Genomic DNA, 19,995 nt, shown 5'->3' on the forward strand with positions numbered 1-19,995 from the left:
GAACTGGAAAGCGCCAACAGATGCTAGAGGAATCAAGAGCTTCATTGGAATGGCTGGATATTATCGGTGATTCATTGAAGGGTTTTCAAAGATTGCGAAACCAATGACAGCGTTGCTAGGCAACAAGGTTGAGTTCAAGTGGACCCAGAAATGCCAAGAGGCCTTTGAAGCGCTGAAAGAGAAGTTGACTACAGCGCCTGTCCTAGTCTTGCCTGATGTGCACAAGCCCTTCTCGGTGTATTGTGATGCTTGTTACACAGGTTTGGGATGTGTGTTAATGCAAGAGGGAAGAGTGGTGGCTTACTCGTCCCGACAGCTGAAGGTTCATGAGAAGAATTACCCAATCCATGATCTAGAGTTGGCAGCAGTGGTTCACGCACTGAAGACATGGAGGCACTATTTGTATGGACAGAAATGCGATGTTTACACAGATCACAAGAGTCTGAAGTACATATTCACTCAGTCAGAGTTGAACATGAGGCAACGAAGATGGTTAGAGTTGATCAAAGATTATGAATTGGAGATTCATTACCATCCAGGCAAAGCAAACGTAGTGGCAGATGCTCTGAGCAGGAAGAGTCAAGTCAATCTGATGGTCGCTCGTCCGATGCCTTATGAGTTGGCCAAGGAGTTTGACAGGTTGAGTCTCGGATTTCTGAATAATTCGCGAGGAGTCACAGTTGAGTTGGAACCTACCTTGGAGCGCGAAATCAAAGAAGCACAGAAGAATGATGAGAAAATCAGTGAGATCCGGCGACTGATTCTAGATGGCAAAGGCAAAGATTTTCGAGAAGATGCAGAAGGCGTGATATGGTTCAAAGACCGCTTGTGTGTTCCCAACGTCCAGTCCATTCGGGAGTTGATTCTCAAGGAAGCTCATGAGACAGCCTATTCGATTCACCCTGGCAGTGAGAAGATGTATCAGGATCTGAAGAAGAAATTCTGGTGGTACGGAATGAAGAGGGAAATCGCAGAGCATGTGGCTATGTGTGATAGCTGTCGAAGAATTAAGGCAGAGCACCAGAGACCTGCCGGATTGTTGCAACCGTTGCAGATCCCTCAGTGGAAATGGGATGAAATTGGTATGGATTTCATAGTCGGATTGCCTCGCACTCGAGCCGGCTACGATTCCATTTGGGTAGTGGTGGACCGCTTGACCAAGTCAGCCCACTTCATACCTGTCAAGACCAACTACAGCAGTGCAGTATTGGCAGAATTGTATATGTCTCGGATCGTTTGTCTTCATGGTGTGCCAAAGAAGATAGTGTCAGACAGAGGAACGCAGTTCACCTCTCACTTCTGGCAGCAGTTGCATGAAGCTTTGGGCACGCATCTGAATTTCAGTTCAGCTTATCATCCGCAGACAGATGGCCAGACCGAAAGGACCAATCAAATTCTTGAAGATATGTTGAGAGCCTGTGCGTTGCAAGATCAGTCCGGATGGGACAAGAGATTGCCTTATGCAGAGTTTTCCTATAACAACAGTTACCAGGCCAGTTTGAAGATGTCACCATTTCAGGCGCTCTATGGAAGGAGTTGTAGAACTCCGTTGCAATGGGATCAGCCTGGAGAAAAGCAAGTGTTTGGGCCAGACGTTTTGCTTGAAGCCGAAGAGAACATCAAGATGGTCCGAGAGAATCTGAAGATAGCGCAATCAAGACAGCGAAGCTATGCAGACACAAGAAGAAGAGAGCTGAGTTTCGAAGTCGGAGACTTTGTCTATCTGAAAGTGTCACCGATCAGAGGAGTCAGAAGGTTCGGAGTGAAAGGCAAGCTAGCACCCCGCTACATTGGTCTGTATCAGATTCTTGCAAGACGTGGAGAAGTGGCCTATCAGCTCAGTCTGCCAGAGAATCTGTCCGCAATGCATGATGTCTTTCATGTGTCTCAGTTGAAGAAGTGCTTGCGTGTGCCAGAAGAGCAGTTGCCAGTGGAAGGTCTTGAAGTCCAGGAGGACTTGACCTACGTTGAGAAGCCAATGCAGATCCTTGAGGTTGCAGACAGAGTCACCCGAAGGAAGACCATCAGAATGTGCAAAGTCAAATGGGATCACCACTCTGAGGAAGAAGCAACCTGGGAGCGTGAAGATGATCTGATGGCTAAATACCCTGAGCTCTTTGCTAGCCAACCCTGAATCTCGAGGGCGAGATTCTTTTAAGGGGGATAGGTTTGTAACGCCCTGAATTTGGGGGTAGAATTTTTTCTTCTTTTCTCTCACCAAATTCGGGCGTTACTCTCTTTTCTCTTTCCCCGTTTGCTCTTTCTTCCCAATTTCAAACCAGTATAGCGGCAGGTGTCCGCGTCATGTATAAACCAAAACCTAAGTGTCATGGGTGTTGCATCATGCCGAAGCGCATTTCTTTGTCTGATGTTGAATGTTCGTCTCGTTCCGTTCCGGATTTCGGTTCGCGATTTAATTCCGTTTAGTGGTCGCGCTTGTCGTGGGTTTTCGATCCGCGAAGTGGCCCGGCCCAGCCCAACCTAGTCCAGCCCAGCCCAACCGGCCCGGCCCGCCTCGGCCTGCGCGCCCCTGGCGCCCAAACCCCTCCTCTCTCTCTCATTTGGATCTCCCGCGCAACAACCTCTCCTCTCCCTCTTCCACCTCTCTCTCCCCGTGGTGCCCTAGGGTTTGGAGACGGCGATCACCGGATTTTGGACCCCGAGGTGAGCTCCCCTCCCCTCCCCTTCTCTCTCTCTCTCCCTCTCCCTCCTCTTCTTCCCCCCGCGCGCGCCCTCCCTCTCCCCTGCCCGCGCCCGACCCCATCCCCGCCCTCGGCCCCCCCGCTCGGCGCCTTCCCGCGGCGGCGCTCGGCGCCCGCCCCCGGCCCGCCCGCTCGGCCCCTCCCCCCTCCCTCCCCGGCGGCGCTCGGCCTCCCCGCTCGGCCCTCCCCGCTCGGCCCCCGCCCCGGCTTCCCCGGCGGCGCTCGGCCCCCCGCCCGGCCTCCCCTCGCGGCGGCGCCCGCCCATGCCCCGGCCCCTGCGCGTGGCGCTCGCCCGCCCCGCCCCTCGGCCCGGCCGGCCATGGTGGCTCGGGGCCCTCCCGCGGCGCGGCGAGCCCCGCTCGCCCGCGCGCCTCCCGCCCCCGGCTCGGCCGCCCCCGGACGGTTCAACCGCCCCCTGGCCGGTTCAACCGCCCCGGCCCCCGGCTCGGCTGCCCGTTTCCCCGTCCCGGCCTCGCCCGACCGTATCTTCGCTCGCCCGCGCTTGCGTTGATTTTTTTGTTAATTAGCGTGTTGCGTCGCGCGCTTCGCCGCGCGACGGATTTGTCTAAATTCAGATTCTATCTTGTGTTGCGTCGTGCGCTTCGTCGCGCGACGATCCATTTTTGTTTCAGGTTGTTTAAGGTGTAACGCCGCGTGTGTATTCACGCGACGTTCCACTTTGGACTCAGTTTAGTCGACGTATGCCGTCGTGCGCTTCGTCGCGCGACGCTTAGCGTCTCCTCGTAACTAAGGCGAAGTGTCTCGTTGCGTGCTCGGTCGTGCGACGAGTCGTTAACTTTTTAATTGTAGAGAGCTTTGTCGCGCGTCTCGCCGCGCGACCATCCTTTTGTTTATCTCCACCTGCTTATAACAATTAGACATGAAACATGACTTTACTTTACGCAAAACATAGTGTCTACATTAAATTTCCTTCCATTAAGCGAGTGGTTAATTTATAATCATGTAACGTGATCGTTTCTCGACTGTCTTTTCCTCTTTCTCTCTTAACCGTACTCGCGAGCCCGCGTGGAACGTCTGTTTACTTATTGCATTCTATTGTATGGTGTACTGTTCTTTTGTATTAAATGTGTGGATGTATGTATGTTTGTGCTCGCATAGAGAACGATCCAGTTGAAGAGCCCGAGGAACTCGCAGGAGAAGCCCCTGAGCAGCAGTCGGTTGGTGAAGGCAAGTGTCCCTTGACCTATCTATGTCCTATTCATTATTTAATTCACCTCCCGCTTTACACATTTATGCCTAAGGATTGACTAGCTTTTGTGATCCATGTCCTTGTTTACCTATTTGGGTTGGATTATTACTGTTTAGCTCTATGCTATTGCTCAACTATAATCAATGAACATGATGAGATTATCTATGATACGCTGTTTTCCCTTCTCTTATTATGATGTTGTACTTGTGGTCATCAAGGGGGCTCGAGCGGTTTCTCGAGTGCCTCTCCGTAAGGACCTGTTCTATGGATGACCGCCCGGGAAAACAGTGCAACCATGAGGGTGGAATGGGATGCCCTTAGCTGAATAATTAGAGGATCTGGGGTGTAGTTCACTTAGCCGTCGTGCCGTCAATGGGGCTCGGTGTATGCGGCTCGCTCTGCCAAGTTTGGGTTCGCCCCTTGGGGAGGAGTGCGGTGCATTTAGGAAACCTAACGGGTGGCTACAGCCCCGGGGAATCTTTGTAAAGGCTACGTAGTGATGCCCTGCTAGGCCACCTAGGTAGTGGTCAATGGGGAGTAGCTCTCTCCGGGCAGAATGGGAATCACGGCTTGTGGGTAAAGTGCACAACCTCTGCAGAGTGTTTGAAAACTGATATATCAGCCGTGCTCGCGGTTATGAGCGGCCAAGGGAGCTCCAGTGATTAGTGGTACTTGATCAGAGATACTTTGGTACAGGTGGTTATGAGATTGATGGTTTTGGTTATGACTATGGTGCTGGTAAGTGGTACTCTTTCCGTTTGGAAAGGAGTACGTTTGGGTTAATAACTTGGGTTAATGCTAAAACTTGGCTTTCTACTAGTAAGTAATAATCTGACCAACTAAAAGCAACTGCTTGACTTATCCCCACATAAAGCTAGTCCACTACAGCCAAACAGGATACTTGCTGAGTATGTTGATGTGTACTCACCCTTGCTCTACACACCAAACCCCCCCCATCCCCAGGTTGTCAGCATTGCAACCACTGCTCAGGAGAAGACGAAGCTGTGGAAGGAGACTTCCAGGAGTTCCAAGACTACGACGAGTTCTAGGTGTGGGTTAGCGGCAACCCCCAGTCGGCTGCCTGTGAAGGCCGCGGTTATCTATGTTTCTTTTCCGCACTTTGATTTATTGTAAGAACTATATGGACGTCTCAGACGTATGGTGTAATCGACTATTTCCCTTATTAATACTATTTTGAGCACTGTGTGATGATGTCCATGTTATGTAACTGCTGTGTACGTGAATAACTGATCCTGGCACGTACATGGTTCGCATTCGGTTTGCCTTCTAAAACCGGGTGTGACAGCCGCGGAATCTGCGCGTGACACGTGGCCGGGCCAACGGTCGGAAGGGGGCACCGGACTGTCCAGTGTGCACCGGACATGTCCGGTGCGCCAACGGCTCCCAGATCTGCAACGGTCGGCAGCGCCATTTTAAGAAGGAAATCGGGCACCGGAAAGTGTCCGGTGTGCACCGGACTGTCCGGTGCACCCGACGACAGAAGGCAAGATTGGCCTTCTAGATTTGCTCTCAACGGCTCCTAGCTGCCTTGGGGCTATAAAAGGGACCCCTAGGCGCATGGAGGAGACACCCAAGCAACCTTAGAGCATTCTTGATCATCCACACTCAGTCTTTGCGCATTCGTTCGTCATTCTTAGTGATTCGAGCTCCGTTCTAGTGAGAACTTTGAGATAGTCTTTTGAGCTCGATTCTTGGCCGTGTGTGTGCGCATTTTGCTGTGGATTTGTGTGTGTTGCTTCTCTCCCTTACTCCGTGCTTCCTTGTGAACTTCAAGTGTAAGGGTGAGAGACTCCAAGTTGTGGAGATTCCTCGCGAACGCGATAAGAAAAGAAAAGCATAACACTGTGGTATTCAAGTTGATCATTGGATCACTTGAGAGGAGTTGAGTGCAACTCTCGTCCGTTGGGACGCCACAACGTGGAGTAGGCAAGTTTTGTACTTGGCCGAACCACGGGATAAATCACTGTGTCTTCTCTGTGTTGAACTCCTTGTGGTTATCGTATTGTGCAAGATCTTCGCTCTAGCCACTTGGCATTAACTGTGCTAACGCTTAATCAAAGTTTTGTGGCTTAAGTTTTTAAGTTTCCCAGGATCACCTATTCACCCCCCCCCCCCTCTAGGTGCTCTCAATTGGTATCGGAGTCGTTCTCTTCGCAAAGGGACTAACCGCCCGAAGAGATGGATCCTAAGGGAAAGGGGATGGTGGTCGACAACAACGAGAAGGAGTCTATCTTCAACGAGCCGAAGAATGACAAGTCTACCGACTCGGGCTCAAGCCACAAGCGCAAAGATGGGAAGAAGAAGAAGACAAGGCGCATCAAGGAGATCGTCTACTACGACAGCGACGAATCCTCTTCTTCCCAAAGGGACGACGACAACGACTACAGGAAGACGGTCAATTCAAACTTTTCATTTGATTATTCTCGTATTCCGCATAGTTCGAATTCGCATTTGCTTTCCATTCCTCTTGGCAAACCTCCACACCTTGATGGGGAGGACTACGGATTTTGGAGTCATAAAATGCGTAGTCATTTATTCTCTCTCCATCCAAGCATATGGGAGATTGTAGAAAATGGAATGAAATTTGATAGCTCGGATAGCCCTATGTTTATTAATGAACAGATTCATAAAAATGCACAAGCTACTACTGTGTTGCTAGCCTCTTTGTGCAGGGACGAGTACAATAAGGTGAGCGGCTTGGACAATGCCAAGCAAATATGGGACACCCTCAAGATTTCTCACGAGGGGAACGACATCACCATGCTCACTAAAATGGAGTTGGTGGAGGGCGAACTTGGAAGGTTTGCGATGATAAGGGGCGAGGAGCCAACCCAAACATACAACCGTCTCAAGACCCTTATCAACAAAATAAGGAGCTATGGAAGCACGCGATGGACGGACCATGACGTCGTCCGACTATTACTAAGGTCCTTTACCATTCTTGATCCTCATTTGGTGAATAACATTCGTGAGAATCCCAGGTACACCAAAATGTCGCCCGAAGAAGTCCTAGGAAAATTCGTCAGCGGGCGAATGATGATTAAGGAAGCAAGGTACGTGGACGACGCCTTGAATGGACCGATCAACGAGCCGCAACCTCTTGCTCTCAAAGCAACAAGAAGCAAGGAGGCGCTACCGAGCAAGGTGGCACAAATTGAAGCGGCCGGACTTAATGATGAAGAGATGGCCCTCATCATCAAAAGATTCAAGACGGCGCTTAAGGGTCGCAAGGGACAGCCAAGCAAGACCGAAGCCAAGGGGAAGCGCTCATGCTTCAAATGCGGTAAGCTTGGTCATTTTATTGCTAACTGTCCCGACAATGATAGTGACCAGGACCAAGGGAACAAAAGGGAGAAGAAGAAGCATTACAAGAAGGCCAAGGGCGAGGCACATATCGGAAAGGAGTGGGATTCGGATTGCTCCTCCTCCGACTCCGACAATGAAGGACTTGCCGCCACCGCCTTCAACAAATCAACCCTCTTCCCCAACGAGCGTCACACATGCCTTATGGCAAGGGAGAAGAAGGTATGTACTCGAAACTCTACCTATGCTTCTTCAAGTGAGGACGAATCTAGCGATGAGGATGAAGTAGATTACTCATGTCTGTTTAAGGGCCTAGATAGAACCAAGGTAGACAAAATTAATGAATTAATTGATGCCTTGAATGATAAGAATATGCTTTTAGAAAAGCAAGAGGATTTTTTGTATGAAGAACATGATAAATTTGTAGAAGCTCAAAGATCTCATGCTCTAGAAGTTAAAAGAAATGAAATGCTTTCTTGTGAATTATCTTCGTGCCATGAGACAATTTCTAAATTAAGGAGCATTAATGATGATTTGAATGCTAAGTTGGAGATTGCTAGTAAATCTACCTCTTGTGTAGAAAATGTTGTAACGTGCACTAGGTGTAAAGATATTAACATTGATGCTTATAGTGAACACCTAGCTTGCATTTCTAAATTAAATGAAGAGGTAGCTAGTCTTAATGCCCAACTTGAGACTAGCAAAAGTGATTTTGATAAGCTAAAATTTGCAAGGGATGCCTACACAATTGGTAGACACCCCTCAATTAAGGATGGACTTGGCTTCAAGAGAGAAGCCAAGAACTTAACAAGCCATAAGGCTCCCATTCCCGCCAAGGAGAAAGGGAAGGCCCCTATGGCTAGTAGTGTGCAAAAGAACCATGCGTTTATGTACCATGATAAGAGACAAACTAGAAATGCTTATAGGAGTTACAATACTTATGATGATTTTGATTCTCATGACATGTTTGCTTCTAGTTCTTTCTATGTGCATAATAGAAATGTTGGTAGGAGAAATGCTGTTCACAATATGCCTAGGAGAAATGTTGTTAATGTTCCTAGGAGAGTTAATGAACCTTCTACAATATATCATGCCTTGAATGCTTCCTTTGCTATTTGTAGAAAGGATAGGAAAATAGTTGCTAGGAAGTTAGGGGCAAGATGCAAGGGAGACAAAACTTGCATTTGGGTCCCTAAGGATATTTGCACTAACCTTGTAGGACCCAACATGAGTTGGGTACCTAAGACCCAAGCCTAAATTTGCCTTGCAGGTTTATGCATCCGGGGGTTCAAGCTGGATTATCGACAGCGGATGCACAAACCATATGACGGGGGAGAAGAAGATGTTCACCTCCTACGTCAAGAATAAGGATTCCCAAGATTCAATCATATTCGGTGATGGGAATCAAGGCAAGGTAAAAGGGTTAGGTAAAATTGCAATTTCTAATGAGCACTCTATCTCTAATGTGTTTTTAGTAGAGTCACTTGGATATAATTTGCTATCGGTTAGTCAATTATGCAATATGGGATATAACTGTCTATTTACAAATGTAGATGTGTCTGTCTTTAGAAGAAGTGATGGTTCACTAGCTTTTAAGGGTGTATTAGACGGCAAACTTTATTTAGTTGACTTTGCAAAAGAAGAAGCCGGTCTAGATGCATGCTTAATAGCTAAGACTAGCATGGGCTGGCTGTGGCATCGCCGCTTAGCACATGTGGGGATGAAGAACCTTCACAAGCTTCTAAAGGGAGAACACGTGATAGGTTTGACTAACGTGCAATTTGAAAAAGATAGACCTTGTGCAGCTTGTCAAGCAGGTAAACAAGTGGGAGGAGCACATCACAGCAAGAATGTGATGACCACTTCAAGACCTCTGGAGCTGCTACATATGGACCTCTTCGGACCTGTCGCCTATCTGAGCATAGGAGGAAGTAAGTATGGTCTAGTTATTGTTGATGACTTTTCCCGCTTCACTTGGGTGTTCTTTTTGCAGGATAAGTCTGAAACCCAAGGGACCCTCAAGCGCTTCCTCAGGAGAGCTCAAAATGAGTTTGAGCTCAAGGTGAAGAAGATAAGGAGCGACAACGGGTCCGAGTTCAAGAATCTTCAAGTGGAGGAGTTCCTTGAGGAGGAAGGGATCAAGCACGAGTTCTCCGCTCCCTACACACCACAGCAAAATGGTGTGGTAGAGAGGAAGAACAGGACGCTAATTGATATGGCGAGGACGATGCTAGGAGAATTCAAGACCCCCGAGTGCTTTTGGTCGGAAGCCGTGAACACGGCTTGCCACGCCATCAACAGGGTCTACCTTCACCGCCTCCTCAAGAAGACGTCGTATGAGCTACTAACCGGTAACAAGCCCAATGTATCTTACTTTCGTGTATTTGGGAGCAAGTGCTACATTCTAGTGAAGAAGGGTAGAAATTCTAAGTTTGCTCCCAAAGCTGTAGAGGGGTTTTTATTAGGTTATGACTCAAATACAAAGGCGTATAGGGTCTTCAACAAATCATCGGGTTTGGTTGAAGTCTCTAGCGACGTTGTATTTGATGAAACTAATGGCTCTCCAAGAGAGCAAGTTGTTGATTGTGATGATGTAGATGAAGAAGATGTTCCGACGGCCGCTATTTGAACCATGGCGATTGGAGAAGTTCGGCCACAGGAACAAGATGAACGAGATCAACCTTCTTCTTCAACTATGGTGCATCCCCCAACTCAAGACGATGAACAGGTTCATCAACAGGAGGCGTATGATCAAGGGGGAGCACAAGATGATCATGTGATGGAGGAAGAAGCGGAACCGGCTCCTCCAACCCAAGTTCGAGCGATGATTCAAAGGGATCATCCCGTCGACCTAATTCTGGGTGACATTAGCAAGGGAGTAACTACTCGGTCTCGATTAGTTAATTTTTGTGAACATTACTCCTTTGTCTCTTCTATTGAGCCTTTCAGGGTAGAAGAGGCCTTGCTAGATCCGGACTGGGTGTTGGCCATGCAAGAGGAGCTCAACAACTTCAAAAGGAATGAAGTTTGGACGCTGGTGCCTCGTCCCAAGCAGAATGTTGTGGGAACCAAGTGGGTGTTCCGCAACAAACAAGACGAGCACGGAGTGGTGACGAGGAACAAGGCTCGACTTGTGGCAAAAGGTTATGCCCAAGTCGCAGGTTTGGACTTTGAGGAGACGTTTGCTCCTGTGGCTAGGCTAGAGTCCATTCGTATCTTGCTAGCATATGCCGCTCACCATTCTTTCAGGTTGTTCCAAATGGATATGAAGAGCGCTTTCCTCAACGGGCCAATCAAGGAGGAGGTGTACGTGGAGCAACCCCCTGGCTTCGAGGATGAACGGTACCCCGACCACGTGTGTAAGCTCTCTAAGGCGCTCTATGGACTTAAGCAAGCCCCAAGAGCATGGTATGAATGCCTTAGAGATTTCTTAATTGCTAATGCTTTCAAGGTTGGGAAAGCCGATCCAACTCTTTTCACTAAGACATGTGATGGTGATTTGTTTGTATGCCAAATTTATGTCGATGACATAATATTTGGTTCTACTAATAAAAAGTCTTGTGAAGAGTTTAGCAGGGTGATGACGCAGAAATTCGAGATGTCGATGATGGGCGAGTTGAACTACTTCCTTGGGTTCCAAGTGAAGCAACTCAAGGACGGCACCTTCATCTCTCAAACGAAGTACACGCAAGATCTGCTGAAGCGGTTTGGGATGAAGGACGCCAAGCCCGCAAAGACTCCGATGGGAACCGACGGACACACCGACCTCAACAAAGGAGGTAAGTCCGTTGATCAAAAAGCATACCGGTCAATGATAGGGTCATTACTTTACTTATGTGCTAGTAGACCAGATATTATGCTTAGCGTATGCATGTGTGCTAGATTTCAATCCGATCCTAAGGAGTGTCACTTAGTGGCGGTGAAGCGAATCCTTAGATATTTAGTTGCTACGCCTTGCTTCGGGCTCTGGTATCCAAAGGGGTCTACCTTTGACTTGATTGGATATTCAGACTCCGACTATGCTGGTTGTAAGGTCGATAGGAAGAGTACATCGGGGACGTGCCAATTCTTAGGAAGGTCCCTGGTGTCATGGAACTCTAAGAAACAAACTTCCGTTGCCCTATCCACCGCTGAGGCCGAGTATGTTGCCGCAGGACAGTGTTGCGCGCAACTACTTTGGATGAGGCAAACCCTCAGGGACTTTGGCTACAATATGAGCAAAGTCCCACTCCTATGTGATAATGAGAGTGCTATCCGCATGGCGGAAAATCCTGTTGAGCACAGCCGCACAAAGCACATAGACATCCGGCATCACTTTTTGAGAGACCACCAGCAAAAGGGAGATATCGAAGTGTTTCATGTTAGCACCGAGAACCAGCTAGCCGATATCTTTACCAAGCCTCTAGATGAGAAGACCTTTTGCAGGCTGCGTAGTGAGCTAAATGTCTTAGATTCGCGGAACTTGGATTGAATTGTAGCATACATGTATTTATGCCTTTGATCATGTTCATTCTGCATTTTGTTGCTTATTGTGGTGCTCAAGTTGTACAAACATTCCCTGGACCTCACAAGTCCCTGTGTAAGTGATGCACATTTTTAGGGGGAGTTGTGTTACAACTTGACCCTTTGAGACTAACCATATGCTTGAGTTATGCTTGTTTTAGTCTCGAAGGAGAATTGAAAGGGAAAAGGTGAACTTGGATCATGAAAGACTTCCACTGCACTCCGATGAGAGGGTAACTTATTCCAAGTTCATCTCATGAACTCTTATTGCCATTTGCTCTTAATTGAAAATTTTGGTGAGGCAATGGGGTTAAAGGGCCAAGAATGATCCCGTTTTGGTGCTTGATGCCAAAGGGGGAGAAAATAAAGGCCAAAGCAATAAATGGATCAGCTACCACTTGAGAGATTTGAAAATAGTAGAGTAGAGCTTTTGGTTTGTCAAAACTCTTGCATTGTCTCTTTTGTCAAAAGTTGGCCTCTTGTGGGGAGAAGTGTTGATTATGGGAAATAGGGGGAGTTTTTGAAATCTTTGATCAATCTCTTTTGGAATGACTCTCTTTATGCTTCAACATGTGTGTTTGACTTAGAGATAGAGATTTGAGTTGATTTGCAAAAACAAACCAAGTGGTGGCAAAGGATGATCCATATATGCCAAAAATTGAATCAAAATAAATTTGAGTTTTATTTGAAGTGATATTGCACTTGTTCTAGTTGCTTTATGTTGTGTTGGCATAAATCACCAAAAAGGGGGAGATTGAAAGGGAAATGTGCCCTTGGGCCATTTCTAAGTATTTTGGTGATTGAGTGCCAACACAAGTGCTTAAATGTGAATTTATGCTCATGGATGGACAAAGTGCAAATCAAGAGTAAAGGTATGTTTCTAAGCCTTAGTACATTGGTTTTGTGTACTAATATACTTATCTAAGTGTTAGAAACAGAAAGAAGAAGAAAAGAAAAGAGGTGGAAAAAGCTTGGCTGTGTACAGCCAAGACTCAGCTCAGTCTGGCACACCGGACTGTCCGGTGGTGCACCGGACAGTGTCCGGTGCGCCAGGCTGACTCGGCGTGAAGTGGCCGCTCTCGGGAATTCGCCGACGGCGTACGGCTAAAATTCACCGGACTGTCCGGTGTGCACCGGACTGTCCGGTGAGCCAACGGTCGGCCGGGCCAACGGTCGGCCGCGGAATCTGCGCGCGACACGTGGCCGGGCCAACGGTCGGAAGGGGGCACCGGACTGTCCGGTGTGCACCGGACGTATCCGGTGCGCCAACGGCTCCCAGATCTGCAACGGTCGGCAGCGCCATTTTAAGAAGGAAATCGGGCACCGGACAGTGTCCGGTGTGCACCGGACTGTCCGGTGCACCCGACGACAGAAGGCAAGATTGGCCTTCCAGATTTGCTCTCAACGGCTCCTAGCTGCCTTGGGGCTATAAAAGGGACCCCTAGGCGCATGGAGGAGACACCCAAGCAACCTTAGAGCATTCTTGATCATCCACACTCAGTCTTTGCGCATTCGTTCGTCATTCTTAGTGATTCGAGCTCCGTTCTAGTGAGAACTTTGAGATAGTCTTTTGAGCTCGATTCTTGGACGTGTGTGTGCGCATTTTGCTGTGGATTTGTGTGTGTTGCTTCTCTCCCTTACTCCGTGCTTCCTTGTGAACTTCAAGTGTAAGGGTGAGAGACTCCAAGTTGTGGAGATTCCTCGCGAACGCGATAAGAAAAGAAAAGCATAACACTGTGGTATTCAAGTTGATCATTGGATCACTTGAGAAGAGTTGAGTGCAACTCTCGTCCGTTGGGACGCCACAACATGGAGTAGGCAAGTTTTGTACTTGGCCGAACCACGGGATAAATCACTGTGTCTTCTCTGTGTTGAACTCCTTGTGGTTATCGTATTGTGCAAGATCTTCGCTCTAGCCACTTGGCATTAACTGTGCTAACGCTTAATCAAAGTTTTGTGGCTTAAGTTTTTAAGTTTCCCAGGATCACCTATTCACCCCCCCCCCCCCCTCTAGGTGCTCTCAGGATCCATCCTTCTTGTTGGCGGACTCCCTTGATGGGGCCTTCCCGTGGCTTGTAGCGGACTTCTCACCGCCGATCACCATCTTCTTGGCGTGATCTCCCGACATCACTTCGAGCGGTTAAGCTCTAATGAAGCACCGGCTCTGATACCAATTGAAAGTCGCCTAGAGGGGGGTGAATAGGGCGAATCTGAAATTTATAAACTTAAGCACAACTACAAGCCGGGTTAATGTTAGAAATATAAACGAGTCTGAGAGAGAGGGCGGAAAACAAATCGCAAGCAAATAAAGAATGAGACACAAGGATTTGTTTTACCGAGGTTCGGTTCTCGCAAACCTACTCCCCGTTGAGGTGGTCACAAAGACCGGTCTCTTTCAACCCTTTCCCTCTCTCAAACAGTCACTTAGACCGAGTGAGTTTCTCTTCTCAATCAAACAGAACACAAAGTTCCCGCAAGGACCACCACACAATTGGTGTCTCTTGCCTTGGTTACAATTGAGTTTGATCACAAGAAGAATGAGAAAGAAAAGAAGCAATCCAAGCGCAAGAGCTCAAATGAACACAAATGTCGCTCTCTCTAGTCACTATTTGATTTGGAGTGATTCCGGACTTGGGAGAGGATTTGATCTCTTTGGTTGTGTCTAGAATTGAATGCTACAACTCTTGTAATGTGTTGAAGATGGAAAACTTGGATGCCATTGAATGAGGGGTGGTTGGGGTATTTATAGCCCCAACCACCAAAAATGGCAGTTGGGAGGCTCGCTGTCGCATGGCGCATCAAACAGTCCGGTGCGCCAGCCACGTCAGCCGGTCGTTGGGTTCTGACCGTTGGAGCTCTGACTGGTGGGGCCTTTGGGTTGTCCGGTGGTGCACCGGACAGGTCCTGTAGACTGTCTGGTGCGCCTTCTGTGCGTGCTCTGTCCTCTGCACGCGCAGGCGCGCATTAAATGCGTTGCAGTCGACCGTTGCGTGCGAAGTAGTCGTTGCTCCGCTGGCACAACGGACAGTCCAGTGTGACACCAGACACTGTCTGGTGCTTCACCGGACAGTTCGGTGAATTATAGCGGAGCGGCCTCCCATTTTCCCGAAGGTAGCAAGTTCAGCGTCGAGTGCCCTGGTGCACCGGACACTGTCCGATGGTGCACCGGACAGTCCGGTGCGCCAGACCAGGGTGCCTTTGGGATGTCTTTGGCTCTCTTTATTTGAACCCATCTTTGGTCTTTTTATTGGCTTGTTGTGAACCTTTGGCACCTGTAGAACTTATATACTAGAGCAAACTAGTTAGTCCAATTATTTGTGTTGGGCAATTCAACCACCAAAATCAATTTAGGAAAAGGTATAAGCCTATTTCCCTTTCAATGGTGACGCTTAGCCCTAACCATAAACTTATCAATCAACACAGGGAAATTATTCGAATTCCTTAGCTAATGTATGTATCTCATGAGCCTATTCCACTACTAAACGATTATCAACCATTTTGTGGTCATACAATTGCTCTATGATATACAACTCGCTACCAACATCAGGAACACCAAACTTTTCATCATGCACATCCAATAATTAGTGCATGTTATTTAACAATCCACGTATTTCTCAGCAGTGTTAATCATAGTACTTCAAAATAGATTATCTGCAACCTCGAACATTTATTTCTCGTCAAGAATAAATTGTTTGAGTTTCTGTGTGCATCATGATAGCAGTTCATATCTATCAACCACATGATCATCTTACCACACTATCTCTTATAGAATGTCCCATCAAAATTAGTTGGCTTTAACACAACAACGAAAGCACTACAAATAATTGTCTAATACCATGTTTTTTAAATGTTATAATTTAACCATTTTCATGTTTAATTTAATCTAGAAATACCAGAGCATATTTGAAATGACATGTATGTGCACGCATGAAATATTACTACTCGCAGCAATAGCATACATATATGTGAAAACATATTGATCATAGCAGAATTGTATCAAACTTAACAAATTCGAAAAAGAAAGTATATCCTATAAAGGAATACATCATGTTTTGCTTGAAGTAGAGGACCATAGTTGATATAGACAATTGTTCGTAGCATAGTCCCTAGAACGTCCACCAAGAGAAAGAAGAAGACAATCAACGAGCAATCACGATGATGTTTTTCAAAAACCTAATCGACTACACATCTGATTAGGTGTCATAGATGCATATTAGCACATGACAGTTTCAGAGTCATATACTCCCAACACTTCAAACGTGTAGATGATCATGACGAAAAGGCTCATATGCAACTCGACAAAGAAGAGAGATAGTTTTATATGTGCTCACATGAGAGGCTCCCACAAAACAAATGAAGTTAATAGCAGGAGTTTTCAAAAACTAAGCCCGCCACTCATGGCACGACACATCTTGTCAGCATGCTCAATAACTTTTATTCCTACACATTATGTAATTTTTTATGTTTATAAATTATGTCAATTTAATTTACTATTTATAAACTATGTAATTTGTATTTGTTTTTATTAACTATATAATTGTATTTGCTTTGTTATATACTTAGATGGACTTTTTTATAAATCATCGTGTTTTATTTTAAATATGAGTTTGTAAAAAAAACCTAACGAGGGGGTGACTAGAAAAACTATGCTCTTAATCATAGCAGTAGATATAGACCGGCGATAATAAATATAGACCGGATGATAACTAAGGGCATATACATTGATGTTTAATATAGAGGTTCTTGAGATGTTTAAAGGAGCATTTGTAAAAAAATATGGAGCCATCTCTCCGCGAAGAGACTCCTCTAGCTCGTAACGCATGTAGCAACAGACACATCACTTCTCACTGTACGAATTCGTCGTCTGTTCTATCGATCCGATGTTGTCCAAACACATTTAATTATATATTTATTAATATACTACATTTATAGACTTTCCATTATATAATAAAGTTTCTTAATTATCTTTTGTAATTGAATAAAACTCTATTATATAATAAAGTATTTAATTGTCACTTGTACTTAAAGAACCGTTTTAGTGTTTCTCTACTGTACATGCCCTAACGTGACGATAGATAATGGTAGTGACATTAGATAAAGCTAGTCGCTCAAGTAAAAGCATCTACGGCCGTGGGCGGAACGCCTGATGATCCCGCACTGCTCGAGAAGCGTCAATTGAAGAATCAAGGCTACTTTCCTCGTTTTTGGCGTTGCTGGGTGAAGTCCTCGTGGAAAACGACCCAAAGGGTGCCGAATAGGCGAATACCGAGTCGGACCCGCCCATTTGTATAAGAACATCCAACGAACTTTATCAGGTCACGAGATCCTGTAGCCATCCATAAAAAAATACTACTACCCGGCAACCGCAGCAAAATCCTGCAGTATCAGATGCAATGCAAGGACAAAAAGAAATGCTCTATGAATAGACAAAACTTCGACTATGCGGGAGAGAATGCAAGTGGACGATAAAACTATTCAGATAATCCACATAGAAATACCAAAGCTAGCAGTACTCGTTTTTCATAGCTTTGTCCTGTTGCTCCATTTCTTTCCGTTGCTCCTGTGTCCTGTCCGCCAGTGGCAAGCAAGTACTGTTGCCTCCATACACAGTCAAGCAAGTAGAAACACCAGAGTTATCAGTTTTTCACACACCACTGTCACTACCAGTAGTCACTATACTCGGATAAGCCCATACTGTTACAGCACGCCCGGTTAATCAATTCTGCAGAGCGAGCGTGCAGGACCCACCTTTAATGGCGCAGTCCCGACCGCACGACTTTACCGTTACTGGCCCACTGGCCACTGCGCCTTGACTCCTGCTGCCATCTTTATCGGCAGTCCCAGCCAGGGCAGGCTCCACAGAGGCCGTAGAGTTGTCCCCACCTGACAGTCACATGGGCTGCAGCCACGTCACCACAATGGGGCTCCGCACGTCGTGCCCGCCACCGTCCGACCAGACGAGGAACCCGTACACCGGCGCCGCTGCGTCCTGAGCAGACGGCGCAGTCACCGTCACCGCGAAGCTCTGCTTCTTGGCGCCAGGGGAGAAGACGAGCTGCTGCGGCTTCACGGATACGGTCACGCCGCCGCTAGACGCCATCTGCACGCGCGCAGTGTACGTTGCCGAAGCTTGGGCGCCGACGTTGGTGACCGTGCGGGTCACCGTCCTGGACTGGTTGCCGCCGCGGAGCACCACGGAGATGGACGGGTAGTTGAGGTCGGAGCCCGAGGGGCTGCCGCTGGCCTTGGCCCCGCTCGCCGTCGCGGGGCACGCCACGGGCTTGTGCGTGACCACCTCGATCGCGTTCGGCTCGTACCCGATGCTGCACATGAACGCGACGTAGTCGTCCTCCCCGGCGTCGTAGACCAGGCCGGGGTCCAGGGCCTTGCCCAGGGTGATGTGGCCGGCGCCGTAGTCGAACGGCGTCGCGCCGCGCCCGGGCTCTGCCTCGTCGCCCACGGGCCCGCCGCGGTTGTCCGTCACGATGGCCGTAGTCATCAGCGCGGACCGTATCGCCGCCGGCGACCACCCGGGGTGCGCGGACCGGAGCAGCGCGGCGGCGCCGCTGGCGTGCGGGCACGCCATGGACGTCCCGGACAGGATGTTGAACTCCGTGCGGCGGGTATCGCCCTCCAGGCCGGTCGGACCCGTGGCGCCCGTCCACGCGGCGAGGATGTTGACGCCCGGTGCGATGAAGTCCGGCTTGAGAATCTCCGGGACGAGCCCGTTGGGTCCACGCGCCGAGAAGGAGGCCACCACGGGTGCCGGCTTGACGCCGACGACCGTGCCCCCGAAGCTGATTGTCGCCATCGGGCTGGAGGCGTTCGCGGCATACGCTTTGACCGCGTCGCCCTCCTTCTCGCCCACCGCGCAAGCAGGGAGGACGTGGGCGTCTCCAACCAGTCCCTCGCCGTTGGCCTCCCCGTTAGTAAGGACCATCGCCGCGCCACCAGCTTCCTTGACGACCATTCCCTTGGCCACGCGCGGGCTGCTGCCGCGGTCGCAGACGACGATCTTGCCTTTCACCAGTGAAGGGTCGATGGAGTTCTCCATGCACAGCGAAGCGGAGAGCCCGCCAGTCCTCCCGGGGTAGTACAGAGGCAGCGATGAGTTGGTAAGAGGCTTGCCGGAGTACAGCGACACGCCGGACAAGCGTCGGCCGTCGCCCAGCACGATTTCAGCCGGGAAATTACGGTCGATGGTGCCGGCGCCAACGGTGGCAAGCCACGGGGCGAGGTTGGTCACCGACATGGAGGCCGGCCCTTCGTTTCCAGCGGAGGTGGCCACGAACACCCCCCGGGAGACGGCTCCGTACGCGCCGATCGCGATCGGGTCGAGGTAGAACGGAGCCGTGACGCCGCTGCCGCCGCCGATCGAGACGGAGATGACGTCGACGCCGTCAGCGACGGCGCGGTCGAAGCCCGCGAGGATGTCGGAGTCCATGCAGCCGGCGCCCTTCCAGCAGACCTTGTACGCGGCCACCCTGGCCTTGGGCGCGACGCCCTTGGCGACCCCGGGCGCGTAGCCCTCCATGCTGGCGCCGTACGCGACGCTGCCCGCGGCGGTGGTGGCCGTGTGCGTGCCGTGGCCGTCCGCGTCGCGGGGCGACATGAACTCGACGGAGCCGTTGGACGCGGCGGCCGAGGCGCCGAAGCGCGCGGCGTGGCCCTGCGAGAAGAAGCGCGCGCCGACGAGCTTCCTGTTGCAGGACGAGGCCGGGAAGCCGGGGCCGGCGTCGCAGCCGCCGCGCCAGCGCGCGGGGACGGGCGGCAGGTTCCTGTCGGACAGGCTGCGGCGCTCGGGCCAGACGCCGGTGTCGAGCACCCCGACGATGACGTCGGAGCCGTAGTCCGCGAGGGACCAGAGGCCGAGGCGCGCGCGGAGGCCCATGAACTGCGGCGACCGGGTGGTGTGAAGCGGGCGGGCGCGGTCCTCGAACGCGGCGAGCACGGCCGGGTGGCGCCGCAGCTCCTCGGCGCGGGACGCCGGCACGGACGCGGAGAAGCCGTGGAAGACGGTGCCGTAGACGTGGAGCGGCCGCAGCGGGGTTGCCCCCGGTGCCGCCGAGGCGAACGCGGCGGAGGCGTACCAGTGCGCGTGGGTGGGGAACACGGACGGCTTGGCGCTGTGGTCCACGCGGAAGATGTACGTCTTCCGCGCCTCCTCCTCCTCCTCGGCGCCGCCATCTGCTCGCAGTAGCGCCGGCGCCATCAACGCCACCAGCGCGAGGCCGAGGAGGAGGACGGGGAACGGGT

At 49.8% G+C, this 19,995-nt stretch overlaps 1 protein-coding gene across 1 annotated transcript; it reads right to left on the reverse strand.

Annotated features, from left to right (window-relative positions):
* Positions 1-17,384: 17,384 nt before the first annotated feature.
* Positions 17,385-19,748, reverse strand: LOC100382040 (uncharacterized). The gene has a single exon (NM_001174805.2). It carries the CDS (start codon positions 19,628-19,630, stop codon positions 17,630-17,632), a length of 2,001 nt encoding a protein of 666 aa, NP_001168276.2. The 5' UTR covers positions 19,631-19,748; the 3' UTR covers positions 17,385-17,629.
* Positions 19,749-19,995: the final 247 nt, after the last annotated feature.

This window comes from Zea mays, chromosome 1 (genome assembly GCF_902167145.1).
Source record: "Zea mays cultivar B73 chromosome 1, Zm-B73-REFERENCE-NAM-5.0, whole genome shotgun sequence".
Classification (NCBI taxonomy): Eukaryota; Viridiplantae; Streptophyta; class Magnoliopsida; order Poales; family Poaceae; genus Zea; species Zea mays.

Coding starts and splice junctions, on each gene's coding strand:
- LOC100382040 (NM_001174805.2), bottom strand. CDS start 19,630: ATGGGCCTCCGCGCGCGCCTCGGCCTCTGGTCCCTCGCGGACTACGGC.